Source organism: Salvelinus namaycush, chromosome 19 (assembly GCF_016432855.1).
Source record: "Salvelinus namaycush isolate Seneca chromosome 19, SaNama_1.0, whole genome shotgun sequence".
In the NCBI taxonomy this organism is placed as follows: Eukaryota; Metazoa; Chordata; class Actinopteri; order Salmoniformes; family Salmonidae; genus Salvelinus; species Salvelinus namaycush.
This window is the reverse complement of record NC_052325.1, coordinates 11,893,124-11,916,734: the sequence shown is the minus strand read 5'-3', so window position 1 is coordinate 11,916,734 and position 23,611 is coordinate 11,893,124. Positions and strand designations below refer to the sequence as shown.

Sequence of the window (23,611 nt, the reverse complement as noted above, 5' to 3'; positions counted from 1 at the left end):
AACATGTGTCCTCTGTGCACTTCTAGATAACCCTTATGATTATATAACACGTGTCCTCTGTGCACTTCTAGATAACCCTTATGGTTATTAAACATGTGTCCTCTGTGCACTTCTAGATAACCCTTATGGTTATTAAACACGTGTCCTCTGTGCACTTCTAGATAACCCTTATGGTTATTAAACACGTGTCCTCTGTGCACTTCTAGATAACCCTTATGGTTATTAAACATGTGTCCTCTGTGCACTTCTAGATAACCCTTATGGATATTAAACACGTGTCCTTTGTGCACTTCTAGATAACCCTTATGGTTATTAAACATGTGTCCTCTGTGCACTTCTAGATAACCCTTATGGTTATTAAACACGTGTCCTCTGTGCACTTCTAGATAACCCTTATGGTTATTAAACACGTGTCCTCTGTGCACTTCTAGATAACCCTTATGGATATTAAACACGTGTCCTCTGTGCACTTCTAGATAACCCTTATGGATATTAAACACGTGTCCTCTGTGCACTTCTAGATAACCCTTATGGTTATTAAACATGTGTCCTCTGTGCACTTCTAGATAACCCTTATGATTATATAACACGTGTCCTCTGTGCACTTCTAGATAACCCTTATGGTTATTAAACACGTGTCCTCTGTGCACTTCTAGATAACCCTTATGGTTATTAAACATGTGTCCTCTGTGCACTTCTAGATAACCCTTATGGTTATTAAACACGTGTCCTTTGTGCACTTCTAGATAACCCTTATGGTTATTAAACATGTGTCCTCTGTGCACTTCTAGATAACCCTTATGATTATATAACACGTGTCCTCTGTGCACTTCTAGATAACCCTTATGGTTATTAAACATGTGTCCTCTGTGCACTTCTAGATAACCCTTATGATTATATAACACGTGTCCTCTGTGCACTTCTAGATAACCCTTATGGTTATTAAACACGTGTCCTCTGTGCACTTCTAGATAACCCTTATGGTTATTAAACATGTGTCCTCTGTGCACTTCTAGATAACCCTTATGGTTATTAAACATGTGTCCTCTGTGCACTTCTAGATAACCCTTATGATTATATAACACGTGTCCTCTGTGCACTTCTAGATAACCCTTATGGTTATTAAACATGTGTCCTCTGTGCACTTCTAGATAACCCTTATGGTTATTAAACACGTGTCCTCTGTGCACTTCTAGATAACCCTTATGGTTATTAAACATGTGTCCTCTGTGCACTTCTAGATAACCCTTATGGTTATTAAACACGTGTCCTCTGTGCACTTCTAGATAACCCTTATGGTTATTAAACATGTGTCCTCTGTGAACTTCTAGATAACCCTTATGGTTATTAAACACGTGTCCTCTGTGAACTTCTAGATAACCCTTATGGTTATTAAACACGTGTCCTCTGTGAACTTCTAGATAACCCTTATGGTTATTAAACATGTGTCCTCTGTGCACTTCTAGATAACCCTTATGATTATATAACACGTGTCCTCTGTGCACTTCTAGATAACCCTTATGGTTATTAAACACGTGTCCTCTGTGAACTTCTAGATAACCCTTATGATTATTTAACACGTATCCCTGTCGTGATTCATATTACAGGGCTTATTTACAGACATATTAGATACTTTACTTTAGCATCCATGCAAGTATTGTGATATAGTGAGGCCTTGGAAAAAGTGGTCCCCAAATCCATATGAATAAATACATGAAAAGTAGGCTACAATATATACATGCTTATGACATTTGATAATAATAATAACGTTACAACGTTATTATTGTTAATAACTTTAAAAGATTACTGTAGAGCTCAAAATTACCTGATAACATAACATCCAGTTCCCATATTCCTGTTCTGGTATGATCTCCAGTCTAATCCAGTTGGCTATGAGTAGACTGATCATATTCCATTCATTGGTGAGCGTATCATCCATGCAGAAAATGCATAGACACAGAGAATACTTTAACAACCACAAACCATGGGTGTAACTCTCCGCTAGACATTATGTTGCTGTTCAAGTGATGATGTAAATGAAAACGAACTGTGCTAAACATTTAACACTATTAAAAAAAAGCCACTCTACAGAATTATACACATATTTGCAGACTATAATTTACGCCTTTACCGTAACGTGTTTCGTTAATGCCAGTGACAGCCCCGTAGGAAAATATGCTGCATCTTCCCTCTTTCGTTTTTATACAAAAATTACAGTGTGGAATGGCACAGAACAATTTCAATGAGAATATACACTCACTCAGTCAAGATAAAAAGGCAGAGGTATCCGCTGTGGTGCCTTTTAATACATGCCGGAAGGCAGCCATTTGCGTGCAGGTAAACTACCTGTGCGCTCCAATCAGGTACCTTGGCGCTCCTTTCATATGCCAGTTTGGAGAGTAGTTGTCACCGCATTATAAATACCTTCTCTCTCACTCCAATACATTGCTGTTTTGTTTATTTTATGAAGTCGCTATTGGAAATCTGATGCGTGGGTAATTCCTCTCACATTTGACTCAAAGCACAGCCTACAACTGATCAAATACAATCTCATGGGAGACAACAACTTGATCACGATCTCCCTCTCCACAACAACGCGCACACATACTCCTCAATTATCCCTGCGCGTGAAGATAGGTGGCGTGTTAAGGATGTCTCGCGCCTCTATATTGCAGGAAAAGAAAAAGAGCGAAAAAATGTCATTAGAAGAGGCGTAACCCGTCAGTGCGCGTTCCCAGGTCTGTTTCGTGAAGTGGCTGAAAGAGACCAGTCCTAACCTGCCCATCAGGAATAACGGTCCCTCATCATCAAGCTATTTTCAAGGCTTATTACCAGTTATTTTCTTTGGATCCACGACGCACCCCTTTATCATCTCTCTGTGACGTTCTGTCTTCCAACCAGCTGTTTAGAGGATCACACTGACACCGGTACGTGTATTTTAACATATTGCTATTTTGACATCAGTTTATGTGAATGAAACGTCAATATCTATGTGATTGAGGTAGATTTGCCATGCAGGTACTTCAGGTATCCGTGCGCCGTTGCGCAATCATCAAAGTTGGACAGCCTACCTGCTCAGGTGAGAAAGGTGCGCGCTGCTGCAGCAGTGGATAGAGCGCTATATAGGCCTACCTGCATCAACTGTGGTCTGATGCTCTCCTATATTCCCTGTATCCTTTCCGGGAAATCAAATTGTATTCGATGTTATTCGTTCCTATTCCTTTTGAGCTGTCCGAGTAGAAACGGGCGTAGGCTATTCGCGTTGGTTTGCCATCCATTGTATTTGTTCATTTTACGTATAGCCTTCTATTAGACAGATCAACAGACACTGTTTTTTATCCACATTCTAAATTTGTGGACAGCTCATATTATGTGTAGCTGGGGTTTGGGCAGTGACCACTAACATCTGCACTGTTGTGTGTGTTGTAGGCTATGTGTGTGTTCACTGCTTGTGCAAATGCCAAAGCCTTGTGAAAAAAAAAGCAATATGATTCGGTGGCAAACATTTCCAAATGTAAGTCTCTAAACTAGAAGACCCTCGTTTGGGCTATGCTTCTATCATTCTATTTCAATTGACTTTCCTGTGTATAATATTAAGCTTTTCCGTTTGTTGTCGTGTAAATGTTTATGAGTGTTTTTGTGTTTGTTTTCTTCTGTTACGGTTCGCTACCCTTTTAATACAAACTCCACGGACACCACGTCCCTACATTTGAAACAACATTTAAAATCGGGTCTGATGCTGCTTTAATTTTTACCAATCAGTTTGAATGGTAGATTAAATACATTTGAACATATCATTACTATAAAGGGGAAGTTAGTCTATTTCCCCACATATTGCAACATTTGACACGTTTTTTTTCTTGGTGAATGTGTCCAACATCCTTACATCATGTGTATAGTCTATCAAAATGATTAGGTCTTTCGCAGATACACTCATAAACACAGTTTGGAAAAATTTAAAATATACTCGAAATGACTGACAGGATTTGAGACGAGACTATTTAGTTGAATCGAACACTTTGCTTAACTTGATTGAGACAGACGAAAAAAAGGATTTCAGATAGTAGGCTGTGGCCTATTAATATATTTTGTTATAGATTAAAACTGAATCAATGTTTCTCGAGTGTGATACATTTGATGATGACAGCAAAGTTGCCTAAGACTGACAGTAGGGACAGCCATAACAAACCTTCAATATCAAAGACATCAACAAGTCTCAGAAGTTGATGTATAAGTTAAATTAGAAACTTGCACAGAAACATCCACCTTTTAATTTGAGGTTTCATACAATAATCGACATTATTGGAAATGTATGCCTTGCTTTCTTTCAGTCATCCTTGTAAGCTATTGAATGTGTCTGCCTGTCCGTCCTCCTCCTCCTTCTGCTCCGATTCATTGACAATCTGCCCGATTAGGAGACACATCAAAAGACCAGGCGACGGCGGACGCAGTACGGTCTTGTTCAAACTCCCTCTCCTGGACTTTAACCCATATGGAGTTTCGTTGAAGACTTTAGAGTGAATTAAAACGTTTTATTTCGTGCCCCTTTGGTTGAACGGGATCCATACAGTCATCTTGTCCCAACATTTGTCGCCGTTTTGTTTGGTTATTAGATATCAACCGGAGCCTGCCTGTGCTGCTGACTGAAGGAACCCATGCGGACTGTAAGCCATCTGATCTAGCCTAAACTCTTATCAATGAAGCAGGAGATCATGGCAGAGGGTCCCCGGTGTAAGAGGCGAAAACAGTCCAACCCACAGAGAAAGAACGGTAAGAACATGTTTTAAGTTAAATAAAATGAATGTTTGGGAACATTTGTAAGTTTTGCCAGCAGTAATTTGCGGGACCTCCCGCGCCTTGTCGCCTTTCACAGTTCGATTATAGTTCATATTCAGTGTAGGCACTGAGAATGGGGTGGTTGGGTAAAAGTACACTACATTTTGTTGTAGTTTTGAACTTAATCACTATGAAAAGCATTTTCATGTTTACCTTTTGAATGAGATTATGAGCGTTAAAGTAAACCATCAAAGTCTCGAGCGGACTGTGTAAGAAAGGGATGTCAGAATGAGGCTCGAATGCGGTTCAGCGAGAGAGTGCTACTTTCTAGCAGGCAGGAAAACCGTTATTTGGGTAGGCCTATAGCGCTTCTCCTATGAATTGGATAAATCGGAAAAACCTGTGGATTAGGTAGAAACTGAATTGCTTTGGTAACTTTTGTGTGATTGTGACGTAAATGTGCCTCACGATTATTCAACACAGTTTCATTGTCGTGTGAATTGTGTTGTGTTGTGGGTATTGTGAAGTGTTGTGCTATAATTGCCATTCATAAGTGACTTGGTGCCTTTAAAGACCTTTACCACGTCTTAGTTATTATATATAGTCTGTCAACTCGGAGTTAAAGGTCTTAAAATGGCCATGACAATAGGACACAGTTTCTGAATGTGTCCGTTTTTGTTCGGATCTGGTGCTGCACAAAGGCTACAGCACTAAACACAACACACCTCGTATAGGCAAGCTCACAGACTGACCAAAAGTATCCGAGTGCATTTCTGGTATTTCTGAAACGTTACTTGAGTTATGTGTTAACCTACAACGTTTAGAGGATATATAGAAAACTCCTGACTTTTGTGTAGGAGTTGTGTTGGGAGTGATAGGGATTTTACGAGGGGGCATCCCTTTTGACGCCTCAGCCATGTGTGTTATGCAAAGTTATATTTAATTCATGTCAATGTTGAACTGACTTGTTTTTTCTTGTTACTTTAATATCCCATGGTATTACATGTTTGATGTAAAACTGATGTCACAGTAGTTTGTTTAATTTTCATTTTGTTTGATAGCACTATTGTAGCTAAACGTGTATTTTTGAAACAATCTTTGCATTTAAATTATATAGTTTTTTTTAATATCAAACATTTTCATTCGACTTATTTTGTTTACTAGTTTTTATTTGTTTATTGATTCAGTGAACTCAGTATGTTGTTCAGGATCTTTACTGCTGTCGAGCACGTTTCTGAGCAATACAGATGATACGGAAGTATTGCAGCTCCTTTTAACCGCACATCGTTTTTTTATAAAAACCAAGATGAGAAGTGATTTTTCGAATTGCAATGGTTTTGTTTAAATTTTTAAGACCATTCAGCCAATGTCAATGTGGGCAAAAATGAAGAGAAAAATAATGTTGACAATATTGTTTTGTCAGAGGCTATAACGGAGGACTGCTGCTACTGTTGTTTGTCCCAGGTGGCCACTTTTATTATTGATCATTTTAATGTGGAAATGTTTGTTTCCATCCCCCATTTAAACGGATTCCTTCTTCCCTGTGGGAGAATTGCATAGCCTCCTAGGTCTATATTTTAATATGCAATTTGTTATTTTTCGCTTGTATTTGCCTGAAAATATGCATCTAGGCATACTGTCGATGCAAGACATTAATGGTAGGGTTAATAAGGCAACAACAGAAAAACATGTGTCCCCTCAGTTGTGGTCTGGTGTAAATATGTGTTATTCAGAATGGATATAGTCATTCAGACTGAAAGTCTACTACGAAATACCTTTGCTTGTGAACTAGAACTTTTGCCAGTCTGAATATCCTTTTTTGCTTGTGGACAACTTTCACTCCGATGCAGTATTCCCATAGGGATATCTGCTATATAAGGTCTGGAGGACCACGTGCATTTTATTATCGCAGAGGAACGCAGAACCAGAACTGTTGATATCTGTGTTTATTTGTTTCTCCATAATCCTCATATTCGAAATATGCGATTTATTATGTAAATGAAATTCACTATTTATAGAGTAGGCCTACAAATTGTCCGTATGGCTTGTTGCATACAGACCTACAGTACCTTGTGGTTAGGCCTATACTTCTCTTCTTGGGATGTTTGCCCCCCCCCCCCCCCACCTCATCTTAACTCCGTGACTCCCTGGTCCCAATCGGAGGTCACATTAGGCCCTGTGCAACTCGATATGCTCAGCCTGCACAACTTTGTTGCAGTTCGCAGCCCCCCCCCCCCCCCCTCCGTGATACGTCACATCCAGCTGTGAGGGGTCGTTCAGTTGTGTGAACGCAGCTGTCAAAAGCGCTCCATTAACCTCGCCTTAAAATACTCTTTCTTTCATTATTATTATATATTTTAATTTTATTAATTATTATTATTTTATTTCACTATTTTTGCTTTCAAAGCCACAATTGGTGTACTAAAGTGTGTGAGGTAAATATAAATAAGACTGATCAAACACGTAATAAACTGGACATGTTCGATTAAATCAGAAGAGCCTAGGCACCAGCAGTGTCTTGTTATTGTCTTGCAACCCTTATATAGTCAGAGTTATAAGACATTTAATATATGGGTTCATCTCAGGATTATCACAACATTCAAATGAAGGCATGGCTGTCATGGCCAGTATGCTAGTGGGTCCATAACTGTCTCAAGACAATGGGGTTTCAATGGAAGTGTGCTCCTATCATCAGCAGTGAGCAGTGTCAGGGTGCCTGCTGTACCATTCATGCTACATTTCTCACAAACATGCCATTGTTCTTGCTGCTGGAGACATGTGTCCGTGTTACATCTGCTCCCGAAACACCCTCTACTGCTCATCCTGTGTCTCCTTGACCTGCCGCCACTCCCCCAGTACTTTCTCCCTCTCCCTCTGTGTGTGTGTGATTGTGTGGGCGGAGACAGGTGTGCTGGAGTCAGAGCAGATCCCCACCAGCTGCAACCTGTTCCATAATCAAGACCTCTACAAATACTCAGCCCTGCCACTTCCAAGCTGCCAGATCGTAATCTCTGCTCAGTCAGCCTACGCTTCTAGCCGTTTGTTACTGTTAGATCCTGTTATCCTGTTGTGCCTCTTATCCTTGCCTGACGCTGTTTTCCACTCCGCTACAGTTCCGCCCGCTCTGACTCTGGTCCCTGTCTCCAGTTCCACGTCTCGTCATCCTTCTACTCTGTCCTGGATTCCCCACTCTACTACTCCCTTGGATTCCCCTCCAGACCTGCTTACCCTGTCCCAACCCCTCTCGCTCCAGTCTCAGCCTCCGCACCTGGTTTCCTGCAACCCACCCGAGCTTCCGCTGGCCTGCACTCCATCTTCCCCCCTGTGTTTTAATAAATAACTTGGTTACTTCATCCCAGTCTCCTCGTCTGAGTCTTCTCTTGGGTTCCCCTGTTGCACTCTGCGTAACAGTACGATCTGGCCAAAGAGATGAACCCAGCAGACTCTGATACTCTCCACCAAACCCTCGCTGGCCAAGGTACCCTGCTCAAGCAACATGACCAAGCCCTAAAGACCCTTCTGGAGCACATCAATGAGTTTTCACAGAGCCTGTCTGACCTACAGGGCATACTCTTTGCCCAGAGCTCACCACCAGTTCCAAGTCATTCTTCTCCGCTCCGGGAGCCGTTCCGAATCCGTTACGATGGCAACCTCGGAGCTTGCAGAGCCGTTTTGGTACAATGCTTACTACTATTTGAGCAACAGCCCTATTCTTATGCTAGCGAACAGGCCAAGATTTCCTTTCTGATTTGCTGCCTCCATGGAGCAGCACTCTCCTGGCTCACGACAGTGTGAGAGAGACAGTCCCCCATCTGCTACTCCTACTCCAGAGCCATGGAGATAATGAAGAAAGTCTTTGACCACCCGGTCTGCGGTAATGATGCCGCTAAACGACTCCTGTCCCTCCGTCAATGCCCCTATAGTGTTGTTGAGATGGCATGTGAGTTTCGCGCCCTCGCTGATGAGAGCAGCTGGAATGAGGAGGACCTTCAGGGAGCATTTCAGAATGCGCTCACGGAGACCCTCAATGACTAGTTGGTGTCCAGGGATGAGCCTGATGGACTTCATGAACTCATCTCTCTCGCTATCCACATCAACAACTGTCTCCGTGAGCGTCGGAGGGAGAGGGTAGGTAGGGTTGCATGCACCATAACATCTGCTTCAGTGCCTTGTCCTCCTTCTCCGACTGCATCCCATTCCAAGGCTATTCCAGATCCTGAACACATGCAGCTCGGCCGGGCCCGTCTCTCTCCAGAGGAGAGGCAATGACGAATCAGCGCTAGGATCTGCCTATACTGTGGCCAGGTTGGTCACTTTGTCTTCACTTGTTCCCTGCATCCAGCAAAAGAGGGGGCTCGGCAGTAGTGGGGGATATACTGTTTAGCCAAATCGCCTGCCCATCTTCCCCCAGACCCCTGCTTGAAGGCAATCTTGTGTGGCAGAGCCAGGCTTTTCCTCTGTCTGTTCTCATCGATTCGGGCACCGACAAGAGCTTCCTGGACTGAGGTGTCAATACCCAGTTGGGCCTGGACACTGTCCCACTCGATTCACCGCTCTATGCTAACGCTCTCAATGGAAAGCTCCTCGCCCGTGTCTGTGAGAACCGTCCCTGTCATCCTACGTCTCTCTGGAAATCACCAGGAAAAGATCAGTTTCCACATAATCGACTGTCCTTACTCTCCCCTGGTTCTTGGCCATCCATGGTTAAAGCTACACAACCCACAGATTGACTGGACCGCCTGAAAGGTAACCACTTGGAGTTCATTTTGTCACTCTAATTGTCTACATTCTACCATCCCCTCTGCCTTGTCTGTGCCCAAGGTCATTCCAGAACCTCCAGACTTGTCATCAGTTCCTCCCCATTATCACGATCTAGCTTCTGTGTTCAGCAAGCATCGTACGCTGCCGCCTCATCGGCTGTACGACTGCACCATTGAACTTCAGCCTGGAGCTCCTCTCCCCAGTAGCCGGTTGTTTAACCTCTCTCGCCCCGAGCAAGAGGCTGTGGAGAGGTACATCCAGGATTCTCTAGCTGCAGTACTTATCAAGCCATCTTCCTCCCCGGTGGGTGCTGAGTTTTTCTTTGTGAAGAAGGATGGGTCACTGAGGCCGTGCATAGTCTTCGTGGGCTGAATAATATCACAGTAAAGAACAAGTACCCCTTGCCACTCATCAGCTCTGCTTTTTCTCCCCTCCATGGTGCCACGGTGTTAACCAAATTTGACCTCTGGAATGCCTACCACCTTGTTCGCTTAAGAGAGGGGGACGAGTGGAAGACTGCATTCAACACACCACTTGGTCAGTTTGAATATTTGGTCATGCCTTTTGGTCTTACTAATGCCCCTGCTGTTTTCCAGAACTTAGTCAATGATGTGCTGAGGGATGTGATTGGATGCTTTGTTTTTGTCTATTTAGATGACATCCTGATTTTTTTCAAGGACCCCCCAACACATGGGCCAAGTTCTTAACGGCTGTTGGAGAATAAGCTTTCTGTTAACCTCTCTTGGGTACGTGAGACGTTAGCGTCCCACCTCTTCAACAGCCAGTGAAACTGCTGGTCGCCAAATTCAAATACAGAAATACTCATTATAAAAATTCAGAAAACAAAACATATTTTACATAGGTTTAAAGATGAACTTCTTGTGAATCCAACCACGGTGTCAGATTTAAAAAATGCTTTACGGCGAAAGCATACCTTACGATTATTTGAGAACATAGCCCACTAGACAATTCATTACAAACAGTAACCAGCCAAGTAGAACAGTTACACAAGTCAGAAATAGAGATAAAATTAATCCCTTACCTTTGATGATCTTCATATGGTTGCACTCAGCAGACATTAATTTAGTCAATAAATGTTCCTTTTGTTCAATAAAGTCTCTTTATATCCAAAAACCTCAGTTTTATTCGCGCGTTTTCTTCAGTAATCCACAGGCTCAAACGCAGTCAAAACAGGAAGACAAAAAAATCCAAATTGTATCCGTAAAGTTCATAGAAACATGTCAAACGATGTTTATATTCAAACCTCAGGTTGTTTTTAGCCTAAATAATCAATAATATTTAAACCGGACAATAACGTCGTCAATTTTAAAGGTAAACAAGAAACGCACTTGTTCGTCTTGCGCATGAAAAAGCTCTGTGACACTTTAGGGTCGACTCATTGAGACTGCTCTTACTTCTTCATTTTTCAGAATACAAGCCTGAAACAATTTCTAAAGACTGATGACATCTAGTGGAAGGCATAGAAACTGCAATTTGAGTCCTAAGTCAATGGATACTGTAATGGCATTGAATAGAAAACTACAAACCCCCACAAAAAACTACTTCCTGAAGAATTTTTCTCAGGTTTTCGCCTGCCAAATCAGTTCTGTTATACTCACAGACACTATTTTAACAGTTTTGGAAACTTCAGAGTGTTTTCGATCCAAATCTACCAGTTATATGCATATTATATCTTCTGGGCCCGAGAAGCAGGCAGTTTAATTTGGGCATGCATTTCATCCAAAATTCCGAATGCTGCCCCCTACCCTAGAGAAGTTAAAGCTGAAGAATGTGAGTTCCATGCTGCCTCAGTGTCTTTCCTGGGTTATATTATTGCACAGGGAAAGTTACGTATGGACCCCACCAAGGTCATGGCAGTCAAAGATTGGCCTGCGCCCTCCAACCTGAAGCAGCTACAGCGTTTCCTGGGGTTTGCACATTTTTACAGACGTTTCATCCGCAACTACAGCCATCTGGCAGCACCTCTCACCACTCTCACCTCCACCTCCACTCCGTTCCACTGGACTCCTGAGGCAGAGGCAGCATTCCTGGAACTCAAGCTTCGCTTCACCTCCGCTCCGGTCCTTACTCAGCCCGACCCAGAACTCCAGTTCATTGTGGAGCTTGACACCTCTGACACCGGGATAGGTGCTGTTCTGTCTCAACGTTCCCCCTCTGATCAGAAGGTCCACCCATGTGCATTCTTTTCCCGTAAGCTCTCACCTGCAGAGAGGAATTTTGACATCGGAACCCGGGAACTCCTGGCAGTTAAGCTGGCTCATGAAGAATGGCGTCATTGGCTGGAGGGCTCTGTACCCCCCTACATCGTGTGGACTGACCATAAAAACCTGTCCTACATACAGATTGCCTAACGTCTGAACTCCCGGAAAGCCAACTGGGCCTTGTTCTTCGGTAGATTCAATTTCACACTCACTTATAGCCCCGGTTTGAAGAATACCAAGCTTGATGCCCTCTCTCACCAGTTCACCACCGACAACACGGGTACCGAGCCAGGAGCCATTGTGCCATCCACCTGCATCGTTGCCGCTGTCGCCTGGGAGATCGAGTCCCGTATCCGCCAGGCTCAGCAGAACCAGCCTGACCCAGGTAACAATCCCAGTAATGCTCTGTTTGTTCCAGATTGTGTTTGCTCTGATGTTCTTCAGTGGGGCCATTCTACCCACCTCACCTGTCACCCTGGTATGAACTGGACCCTTGCCTTCCTGCGTCAGCGCTTTTGGTGGCCCACCATGGAGTGAGATGTCCGGGAGTTTGTCTCAGCCTGTTCGGTTTGTGCCCGGAATAAAACCTCCACTAAACCCACTTCCGGTCTGCTTCGCCCTCTTCCCATACCGAGTCGCCCCTGGTCACACATAGCTCTGGACATCGTCACGGGCCCTCCCCCATCTAACGGTAACTCTGTCATCCTCAACGTTATTGACAGGTTTTCCAAAGTGGCTAACTTCATTCCCCTCTCCAAGCTCCTGTCCTCCAGGGACACTGCGGACCTGTTAGTATCCCATGTGTTTTGTCTGCATGCAAATTCCCACTGACATCGTTTCCGACAGAGGACCCCAGTTTACCTCCCAGGTATGGAGATCCTTCTGTTCAGCTCTTGGTATCAATGTCAGTCTTTCTTCTGGATTTCACCCCCAGACCGAACGGACCAACCAAGAGATGGAGACTGCCCTACGCTGCATGACTTCTGCTAACCCTTCCTCCTGGAGTGCTCAGCTACCCTGGGTTGAAAATGCCCACAACTCCCTCACCAACGCCTCGTCAGGTATGTCACCCTTCAAGTGTGCTCTGAGTTACCAATCCCCCTTGTTCCCCGCCCAAGAGGTTGCGGTTCCCTCTGTCCAAGACCATCTGCGCCGTTGTCACTGTACCTGGAGGAAGGCCCGGGCTGCCCTTTTTCGTGCCTCTCACAGGACCCAGTCCCAAGCCAAACGTCGCTGGGCCTCAGCTCCAGTCTACACCCAGGTCAAAAGGTATGGATCTCATCGAAGGACCTGCCATTGAAAGTGGGATCGAAGAAACTTTCCCCCCGATTCATTGGTCCCTTTGAAATTGACCATGTCATTAACCCCTCTGCTGTGCGCCTGAAACTCCCAGCCTCTATCAGGATCCATCCTACCTTTCATGTATCCCTGATTAAACCTGTCTGCTCCAGTCCCCAGTCTCCTGCTGCAGCGGCTCCTCCACCCCCTCGGCTCATCTATGACCATCCTGCCTATACCGTCCGGCGACTTTTGGATGTGCGCCGTCGGGGTCGCGGCTGGCAGTACCTGATGGACTGGGAAGGATACGGGCCTGAGGAGCACTGTTGGGTGCCCCGCCGTCACATTCTGGACCGCTCCCTCTTACGTGATTTCTATACCTCACACCCAGATAAGCCTGGTTGGGTGCCCGTAGAGGGATTGGGTACTGTTACATCTGCTCCTGCCATGCCCTCTATTGCTCATCCTGTGTCTACTTGACCTGCCGCCACTCCCCCAGTACCCTCTCCCTCTCTCTCTCTCTGTGTGATTTTGTGGGCGGAGACAGGTGTGCTGGAGTAAGAGCAGATCCCTACCAGCTGCAACCTGTTCCATAATCAAGACCTCTACAAATACTCAACCCTGCCACTTCCATGCTGTCAGATCATAATCTCTGCTCAGTCAGCCTACGCTTCTAGCCGTTTATTACTGTTAGATCCTGTTATCCTGTTGTGCCTGTGTTCCTTGCCTGACGCTGTTTTCCTCTCCGCTACAGTTCCGCCCGCTCTGACTCTGGTCCCTGTCTCCAGTTCCACGTCTTGTCATCCTGCTACTCTGTCCTGGATGCCCCACTCTACTATTCTCTTGGATTCCCCTCCGGACCTGCTTACCCTGTCCCAACCCCTCTCTCTCTAGCCCCAGCCTCCGCACCTGGTTTCCTGCAACCCACACGAGCTTCCCCTGGCCTGCACTCCATCTTCCCCCTGTGTTTTAATAAATACCTTGGTTACTTCATCCCAGTCTCCTCGTCTGAGTCTGCTCTTGGGTTCCCCTGTTCCACTCCGCGTAACAGTCTGCCAGCTTATTATGGCTAATGGTATAATATGAGCACACTCATATGTGTTCACGTCTACGCATTCACACACAAATACACACACACACAGACACACACCTTCTGTCCTGGAGCTCTTTGGTACTGCTACGGTGGTCCTTCAGAACGCCTTTGGTATGATTACCACTCTTGCTCACATCAGCGCTGACCTGAATGCCTTTCATATCTGCTCCGCCATGTCTTATGCACTCCCTCCCCTCCCCCCTCTGTCCCCTCTTCCAATCCCCCCCCCCCCCCCACCCCCTCAGTAAACACCCCAGAGGGCAGAACAAAGAAAAGGAGCTCCTCTCCTCCTCCCTCCCTCTCTCCTCATTCTTAATCACAATTCAGGCCTTTCACCGCCGCCAGGCCGCTCTCGCATTCAGCATCCCAAAGCCTGAGATGAAAAGAGCTCAGAAAAATGGAAAGCAGACTGAGTGAGAGTGAGTGAGAGGGGGAATGAAAAAGAGAGATTATAGAAAAGAGGAACAGAAAGTGGGTAGTGACTGAGCGAAATAACTTAGGTGTCTTTGGCTGTTTGTCAGGCCTCCCCTGGTTACGTGCCCTATATAGCCTCCTTCTCACTCCGCCCAAGGGCTGGGCACTATTGGTGGACAGATAGGGTTACGGGATGCCATTCCTGGACTATTCACAGCTGAATAATAGGAGTAAGAGGGAGAAAGAGAGGGATGAGTGGTGTAGGGAGACAGAGAGAGGGATGAGGGGTGTAGGGAGACAGAGAGAGGGATGAGGGGTGTAGGGAGACAGAGAGAGCGGGATAAGTGGTTCTAGGGAACCATAGAGAGAGAGAGGGATGAGTGGTGTAGGGAGACAGAGAGTGAGGGATGAGTGGTGTAGGGAGACAGAGAGTGAGGAATAAGTGGTGTAGTGAGACGGAGAGAGAGGGAAGAGTGGTATAGGGAGAGAGACAGAGAGTGAGAGGGATGAGTGGGTTGGGGAGACAGACAGAGAGAGGGGGATGAGTGGTGTAGGGAGACAGAGAGACAGAGAGAGGGATGAGTGGTGTAGGGAGACAGAGAGAGAGGGATGAGTGGTGTAGGGAGACAGAGAGAGAGAGAGAGAGGGATGAGTAGTGTAGGGAGACATAGAGTGAGAGGGATGAGTGTGTTGGGGAGACAGAGAGAGAGAGGGGGATGAGTGGTGTAGGGAGACAGAGAGAGAGAGAGGGATGAGTGGTGTAGGGAGACAGAGAGAGAGGGATGAGTGGTGTAGGGAGACAGAGGGAGCGAGGTGAATGGTAAGCAGGGAGAAAGTGAGAGAGAGGCTAGAGAGGGAAAGAGAAAGGGAGAGGTGAGGGGTATGGATAGAGAGAGCAGGGTTGGTAGGGCGAGTGAGGGAGGGAACGCAACAGATTGCTTAATGGCTCTAAAATAAATCTTGCGAGTGCTTGAGACTTTTCAGATTCCATTTTAATCAGCATGACAGAGTTGGGGGCAGGTGTGATTAGTTTTTGTTTTCCCTTCTGGATTGGATGTGCTAGTCACATCGTGTGTTGTATAACATTACACACTCCGCCCCATCCATCCCTCAACCCCTCACAACAAACTACCTTCCTACAGTGTGTTATGTCTATATCTGTTCATTTCAAATACAGTGCATGCAATTTGAGCTTCCGTAAAGCCCAAGTCAGAGGCAAAACACGTGTCTTGCAGTGCTGTCCAGAGAGACAGACGTCATTGTGGTAGGCCTCTCCTCTTTTCTCCTGCTTCAGAGGTCAGGAATCACGCATCCACAGAGGCAGACAGAAAGAGAGAGAAGGAGAGAGAGAGAGAGAGTGAGAGAGAGTGAGAGAGAAAGAGAGAGAGAGAGAGAGAGAGAGAGAGAGAGAGAGAGAGAGAGAGAGAGAGAGAGAGAGAGAGAGAGAGAGAGAGAGAGAGAGAGAGAGAGAGAGAGAGAGAGAGAGAGAGAGAGAGAGAGAGATGGGGTGGGGTGCTGCAACTTTAAAATGCACCATGTGATATGAATTCCTAATTTCTCTGTTCCTTCCCACCACCCCCAGAACTCTTTTTTTTTGTTAAGAAAAGGAGATTATCTTTATTCACCTTCATTCAACACCCCTCTCTCCCTTTGCGAGCCCAAGCTGTGAGGGATTTAGGCAGATTTACTTCACCAAACACCTTTGGACATTGGGGAGGAGACAGGCGTGCTTTGGGAAAAAGAGGGGATTTGCTCAGAGAGGTGCAAGAGAGATAATACTTCACCAGGCAGCCAGTTAGAGGCAGGCCCATTATATTAACCAGTGTGCTGGTGGCCCGGGGAGCGAGCCGTGTTAAGTTTCTATGCAGCCACAGCCCCCTCCTCACTTCTTATACAGGGACAGATGGGCTGACTGGCTTCATGCTCAAACCTCTTTCTCTGACTTCAGTTGGCCCCAATGACTGCTGTCTCCTACATATGTAGCTATACACTCACAAACAATAACATACACTCTCTCATATTTATACATTCACAGGGCAAATAACCAAGGTCAAGGTGTTAAGCATGGCTGTACAGTTTTATACTTTTGTTTAAACATGAGTTTTGATCATGTTATTGAAATGTGTGTCGCGAGGAGAGCTATGGAATTATTGAGCAGTGTGTTTGTACCCTACTGTATGTCCTGCTTGACTAAATCACAACAAAACTACACCTCCTCCACCCCTCTCGTTGTGTAGCCTGCCTGCCTGCCGTTCACTCACTCAGTCACTCAGTCACTCAGTCACTCAGTCAGTCAGTCAGTCACTCTCACTCACTCACTCACTCACTCACTCACTCACTCACTCACTCACTCACTCACTCACTCACTCACTCACTCACTCACTCACTCACTCACTCACTCACTCACTCACTCACTCACTCACTCACTCACTCACTCACTCACTCACTCACTCACTCACTCACTCACTCACTCACTCACCCTGTTATTTAATACATTTCCTGAGATGCATGGACCCTGCCTGCCTGCTTGTAAATGCCAAGACGTCTAACTGTGCAAACAAAACTCATCACTGTGTCAGAAGTACAGAAATCTTCAGAACAGAGAGCCTGCTTCGACAGCTTCAGAACACCTCCGCCTCCCTCACGCTGCTGACTGGAACGGTGGTGATAGAGAGAGTGTTGCCTGCTGAAGTTAGTACTACGGGGTTGCACTGCACTGACCAACGTTGAGGGATACAAATGGCTGCTTAAGAGTCACATTGTGCTGGTTGTTTGTGTGCCTGGCACTGTGTGTGTATTTCAAGGTGACTGACATGGGTTATTGTATATGTCTCTCTCTGTAACCATGTGCACATTTTCTTCATGAGTGAATACAGAGTACCCCCGTGACATTTTGTGGGGCCACATCGCCTTTAGCCTAAACAGCTAGGATTTACCAAGGTCAGTAATGAGGTATGTCACTGCAGGCTACCGAAACAACAGCCCCAGTTATAACGAATGGGAATAAGGTTCAGTGCAACTATTAGTGGTGTGTGTGTGTGGGGGGGGGGGGGGGGGGGGGGGGACCAGGGCTCTGTATGACAACCTTATGACAACCATACTGTACAAGTACAAAAACTATTCAGTTATTTTAAATTGAGCAGCTTTAGAAGTTGTTTGTTGGAATTAATTTTCTGTCAGAAAATATATTCTTGGATATTGTGTCATGTTAATTCATTCTAGTGTTCCTTGATCTTTCTTTGGCATGTTATCACTATTATGAGTCATAAAGTGAGCATAAGGTGGTCTCTAAGCGAGGGCTGTATATATTTTGACTGAACATGGTTGAGCCAGATCACAACATTTGCACACACACCTATGGGCCATCCCTTAACATGGATATGTGGGCTTGATTTGTGTGGTGTGGTGCCCAGGGCAAGGTCACACACACATGGAACAATCAATAACGGATCGGTGGATTAAGGTGTCATGACCTTTCGGGTATGAGTGAATCACTCCCACAGAGAGCTCTTTTTGTCAGTCAGCGAGTGTTCCAGTCTGATCTATACAACCAGGACTTACTTGTTGTAAGATGGTCATATCATGGATCATTTATATATTTGATTTTGAATTTTAGGACCCATGTAGGTATTATTTGATTAAATATTGAATTAGTCTTTTACTACTATATCCCATAGAAACACATTCAATAACACATTCATAAATGGCAAAACAGACAGTCCAAAAATGTCAAATAAGGAATAAAGTTTTAAAGTGTCTGTCCTATATCTAGGAGATATAAGAATGCTCAGGAAATATTTTTGAGTTTTGAACACATAAAACTACCTCCATACTTCCATAATTTTTTTTTACCGGTACCGGTTATACCCGGTGACCTTCAGACGAGTCCGGTACCCGGTGACCTTCAGACGAGTCGTAGAGGGAAACGGAACACCATCGTGTTCGTGAGAGTCTCATCTTTCCATAGTGGGGTCATATTAGTTTGTAGCCCAAATGGTTCGGACACTACAGACAGAAGTTGGCACATCGTCGGTACTACTATGTAGAAGTAATAGAGATCTACTGTTCCATGTAGAAGTAATAGAGATATACTGTTCCATGTAGAAGTAATAGAGATATACTGTTCCATGTAGAAGTAATAGAGATCTACTGTTCCATGTAGAAGTAATAGAGATCTACTGTTCCATGTAGAAGTAATAGAGATATACTGTTCCATGTAGAAGTAATAGAGATCTACTGTTCCATGTAGAAGTAATAGAGATATACTGTTCCATGTAGAAGTAATAGAGATATACTGTTCCATGTAGATGTAATAGAGATATACTGTTCCATGTAGAAGTAATAGAGATATACTGTTCCATGTAGAAGTAATAGAGATATACTGTTCCATGTAGAAGTAATAGAGCTATACTGTTCCATGTAGAAGTAATAGAGATCTACTGTTCCATGTAGAAGTAATAGAGATCTACTGTTCCATGTAGAAGTAATAGAGATCTACTGTTCCATGTAGAAGTAATAGAGATCTACTGTTCCGTGTAGAAGTAATAGAGATATACTGTTCCGTGTAGAAGTAATATAGATCTACTGTTCCATGTAGAAGTAATAGAGATCTACTGTTCCATGTAGAAGTAATAGAGATCTACTGTTCCATGTAGAAGTAATAGAGATCTACTGTTCCATGTAGAAGTAATAGAGATATACTGTTCCATGTAGAAGTAATAGAGATATACTGTTCCATGTAGAAGTAATAGAGATCTACTGTTCCGTGTAGAAGTAATAGTACTGTTCTTTGGAGATTAGTCTCTGGATGTCTGCAGTCCCTCTCTTCTGTTAGTCCTCTTCTGTTAGCCCTCTTCTGTTAGTCCTCTTCTGTTAGCCCTCTTCTGTTAGCCCTCTTCTGTTAGTCCTCTTCTGTTAGTCCTGTTCTGTTAGCCCTCATCTGAACTAGATCAGTATGCTTTAGGACCTCTACTGCCAGTTTTCTACAGCAGGAAAATAATCCTGCAGCAACAGGAAATGTGAACAATTATGTGGATTAGAATTAATGGTCAGTTTTTGGAAAGGGGTTGATACATTTCTCATAAGGGAAAATCAAGACTGAAATTTCAAAGAGGATATTACAAACTTCAGAGGCCTTTTAAAACCTCAAATACTCAACAAGTTTTAAATGTCTTGCATTGCAGGAAAGCAACAGGATGATCAAATTGAGATCCGACATCTGTATAGCAACCGAAAGATCTCAAATACTGCCGTCACTGGAATTGCATTAGTGTTGCTTTATAATCATTCGCTGAACCTATAACCCGGCATGAATAGTGTGGATGTGAAACCTCACCACCCAGACAGATCTGGCCATTTACATGAAGCTACCGGGACAAAAAAAACAGCAACACCATGTACTTTAATTCCCTTGATGATCAGCTTTTGGGCACGGTTGCTAGTTTGTAGTGCTGTGACAATGAGGTGGCTAAAGAGACATCTGGAGAGGTAAAATTGGTCCTCTAATAGGTTCTGACTGGGGCCCAGGCTCCTCTGAGCCGTAGCTGTTCCCGGTGCTGTCACTACCAAATGTCACCCAGACACCTCCCAGGTGACAAACACAACCAACAGGGTGATGGGATTAGTCATGGTGACAGCACCCATTCTCCATCCTGCTTCTTCCATCCTCATCCCCCAGCCAGACAGGCCCCAGCCAGACAGGCCCCAGCCAGACAGGCCCCAGCCAGCGCCTCCTGTTCTCGTCCCTTGTTTCCGATCCCCTCTCTTGTTTTGGAATCTGTCCTGGTTGGTTTGGAGACATCCTTTGTTTCCCATGCAGGGGTTCTCTCTCTCTGCAGCGTTAGGTTAACACTACCAATTCACTGTCCTGTCCTCCTATTGGATCGTCCGTAATGCTCCTGAGGGTACATCAGCAGGGGTTCCAGTCAGGGATGAAAGGACACAACTTCCTGGTCACAGATCTAGCAATTAAAGTAATGAGGATGTGCAGTGCTCATGGAAGCCAGGCCTGAGCTGGGCCTCAGCCACCGCGATGATGCTGACTGCTGACTTCCGAGCCAGTCCTCCCTCCCTCCCAATAGATCCTCAATCTGATCTGCTCAGTCACAACCTCAGGCGTGGGCTGCTTGTGTCCTATCTCAGAGGGTGTCCTGTCTTTCTATTCCACAGCTAAATGATCCCCTTCCTAGTGTTAGTCCCCCCACTCAGGGGTATTGGAACTGACATTCCTGTCGAAGAGGACACATACAGTTTTATTTGAAGGAAATGTGAGCACTTTTTTCTCCCTGCTGTGGGGTTGGATTGTAGTATGGTTGGGGAACTCTGTCTTCAGAAGTGAGTTAAAAGATTTGTAAAAAGGCCAGTTGCGTGACAGTTTCAGATCAGACGTCTTTAATTCTATGTGTCATTTCAGGCGTGATCCAACCGATGTGGTTCTTCCATCACTGAGATAGCTGGTGTATTGTTGTATACTGTACCAAAGAGACTTGGCACTGCGAGGTGTGTGCCACTCATCCAGACGGCACGTCTTCTTATCGTACCGTCTAAGCAGACAAAATCACAGGGCATCTTAATGTTTGGAGTTTTACAGTACAGACGACTGCATTCCTAATGACTTGCCATCTCTCTGGTTTTACCATAAAGGAGTGATCCTGCGCAATTAGACTTAATGAAATATTCATGTGTGGCACCTTCTCAGCCGTCCTCCTCGCAAATGAGCGCGCCGCTTAATGCACCCCCTGTTTGTATAATGGAGGCAGCATGGCCCCTGTTTGTATAATGGAGGCAGCATGGCCCCTGTTTGTATTATGAAGGCAGCATGGCCCCTGTTTGTATTATGGGGGCAGCATGGCCACTGTTTGTATAATGGAGGCAGCATGGCCCCTGTTTGTATTATGGAGGCAGCATGGCCCCTGTTTGTATTATGGAGGCAGCATGGCCCCTGTTTGTATAATGGAGGCAGCATGGCCCCTGTTTGTATTATGGAGGCAGCATGGCCCCTGTTTGTATTATGGAGGCAGCATGGCCCCTGTTTGTATTATGGAGGCAGCATGGCCCCTGTTTGTATTATGGAGGCAGCATGGCCCCTGTTTGTATTATGGAGGCAGCATGGCCCCTGTTTGTATTATGGAGGCAGCATGGCCCCTGTTTGTATTATGGAGGCAGCATGGCCCCTGTTTGTATAATGGAGGCAGCATGGCCCCTGTTTGTATTATGGAGGCAGCATGGCCCCTGTTTGTATTATGGAGGCAGCATGGCCCCTGTTCGTATTATGGAGGCAGCATGGCCCCTGTTTGTATTATGAAGGCAGCATGGCCCCTGTTTTTATTATGAAGGCAGCATGGCCCCTTTTTGTATTATGGAGGCAGCATGGCCCCTGTTTGTATTATGGAGGCAGCATGGCCCCTGTTTGTATTATGGAGGCAGCATGGCCCCTGTTTGTATAATGGAGGCAAAATGGCCCCTGTTTGTATAATGGAGGCAGCATGGCCCCTGTTTGTATTATGAAGGCAGCATGGCCCCTTTTTGTATAATGGAGGCAGCATGGCCCCTGTTTGTATTATGGAGGCAGCCTGGCCCCTGTTTGTATTATGGAGGCAGCATGGCCCCTGTTTGTATTATGGAGGCAGCATGGCCCCTGTTTGTATAATGGAGGCAGCATGGCCCCTGTTTGTATAATGGAGGCAGCATGGCCCCTGTTTGTATTATGAAGGCAGCATGGCCCCTGTTTGTATAATGAAGGCAGCATGGCCCCTGTTTGTATAATGGAGGCAGCATGGCCCCTGTTTGTATTATGGAGGCAGCATGGCCCCTGTTTGTATTATGGAGGCAGCATGGCCCCTGTTTGTATTATGAAGGCAGCATGGCCCCTGTTTGTATAATGGAGGCAGCATGGCCCCTGTTTGTATTATGGAGGCAGCCTGGCCCCTGTTTGTATTATGGAGGCAGCATGGCCCCTGTTTGTATTATGGGGGCAGCATGGCCCCTGTTTGCATTATGGAGGCAGCATGGCCCCTCTTTGTATTATGGAGGCAGCATGGCCCCTGTTTGTATTATGGAGGCAGCATGGCCCCTGTTTGTATTATGGAGGCAGCATGGCCCCTGTTTGTATTATGGAGGCAGCCTGGCCCCTGTTTGTATTATGGAGGCAGAATGGCATGTTGGCAATTAGGGCTTTGCTCTGGCAAGCAGCTGTAGCACAGGGCGGGGATAGGAGGTAGAGGAGGGAGGTACATATTGGGTAGGAAAGGGGAGAGTTGCTTGTTGTTACACATTCGATGCTCCTCCCCTTGAATTCTCATCTTTATCCTGAACAACAAAAAAGGCACAGGGGGAGTATATGCCTGAACTAGACAGGAAGTGGTCTTATACGGTAATATGTATTACATTTATTCTCTATGTTAAAATAGAGTCTGACGTCATAGCCAGGTCCAGCATAATCTTTTGCGTCGATCAATGATGAAACACCTTTCAATGTTTAGCTTTCTTTATCTCTATATCTCTCTTTTTCTGAATGTGAAGTTCTGACATTAAGCATCTGTTCAAACACAGCACATTCACAGATTAAGCATGAGACAATTGCATCAACCACACATTACCAATTTCTTTCTTTTATTTTTTCTTGCCCTCTCACACTCTCTCTCTCTCACACACGCACACACACACACACACACAGGTTTGCATATGACAGGCAGGGCCTGATGGGGTTAGGGCTGTCCACGGTCTGAGCTAAAGCGGCGTGATGGCGGAGTTTGGTTAAGCCGGGAACAAAGGAAAAGAGGGGTGCTGGGATGACATTGTCTGTGTGGATATAAGTGTTGTCACTGTTAGGGTTGGTGCAACGCAGCTCTAGCAGGGTCATATTCATTACATCAGAAATCTACAGTGCATTCTTGTTGCTATGAGACGTACCTATTAGGAGCAGATTCTTTTTCCTTAGTTTTGAAAATTGTTTTAACCATTTGTATTATTTTTTTCTTCACATTTATAAAAATAACATATACAGTTGAAGTCAGGAGATTACATACACTTAGATTGGAGTCATTAAAACTCGTTTTTCAACCCCTCC

General features: G+C 45.1%; 1 protein-coding gene across 1 annotated transcript in view; it reads left to right on the top strand.

Annotated features, from left to right (window-relative positions):
- The first annotated feature begins 2,783 nt into the window (after nucleotides 1–2,783).
- Nucleotides 2,784–23,611, top strand: part of LOC120064142 (zinc finger E-box-binding homeobox 2-like) — an 82,887-nt gene continuing 62,059 nt past the window's right edge. The window contains exons 1-2 of the mRNA XM_039014509.1: nucleotides 2,784–2,927; nucleotides 4,614–4,770. Coding sequence (XP_038870437.1) covers nucleotides 4,698–4,770 — 73 coding nt within the window. The 5' untranslated portion in view covers nucleotides 2,784–2,927; nucleotides 4,614–4,697. The remainder of the gene's footprint in view (nucleotides 2,928–4,613; nucleotides 4,771–23,611) is intronic.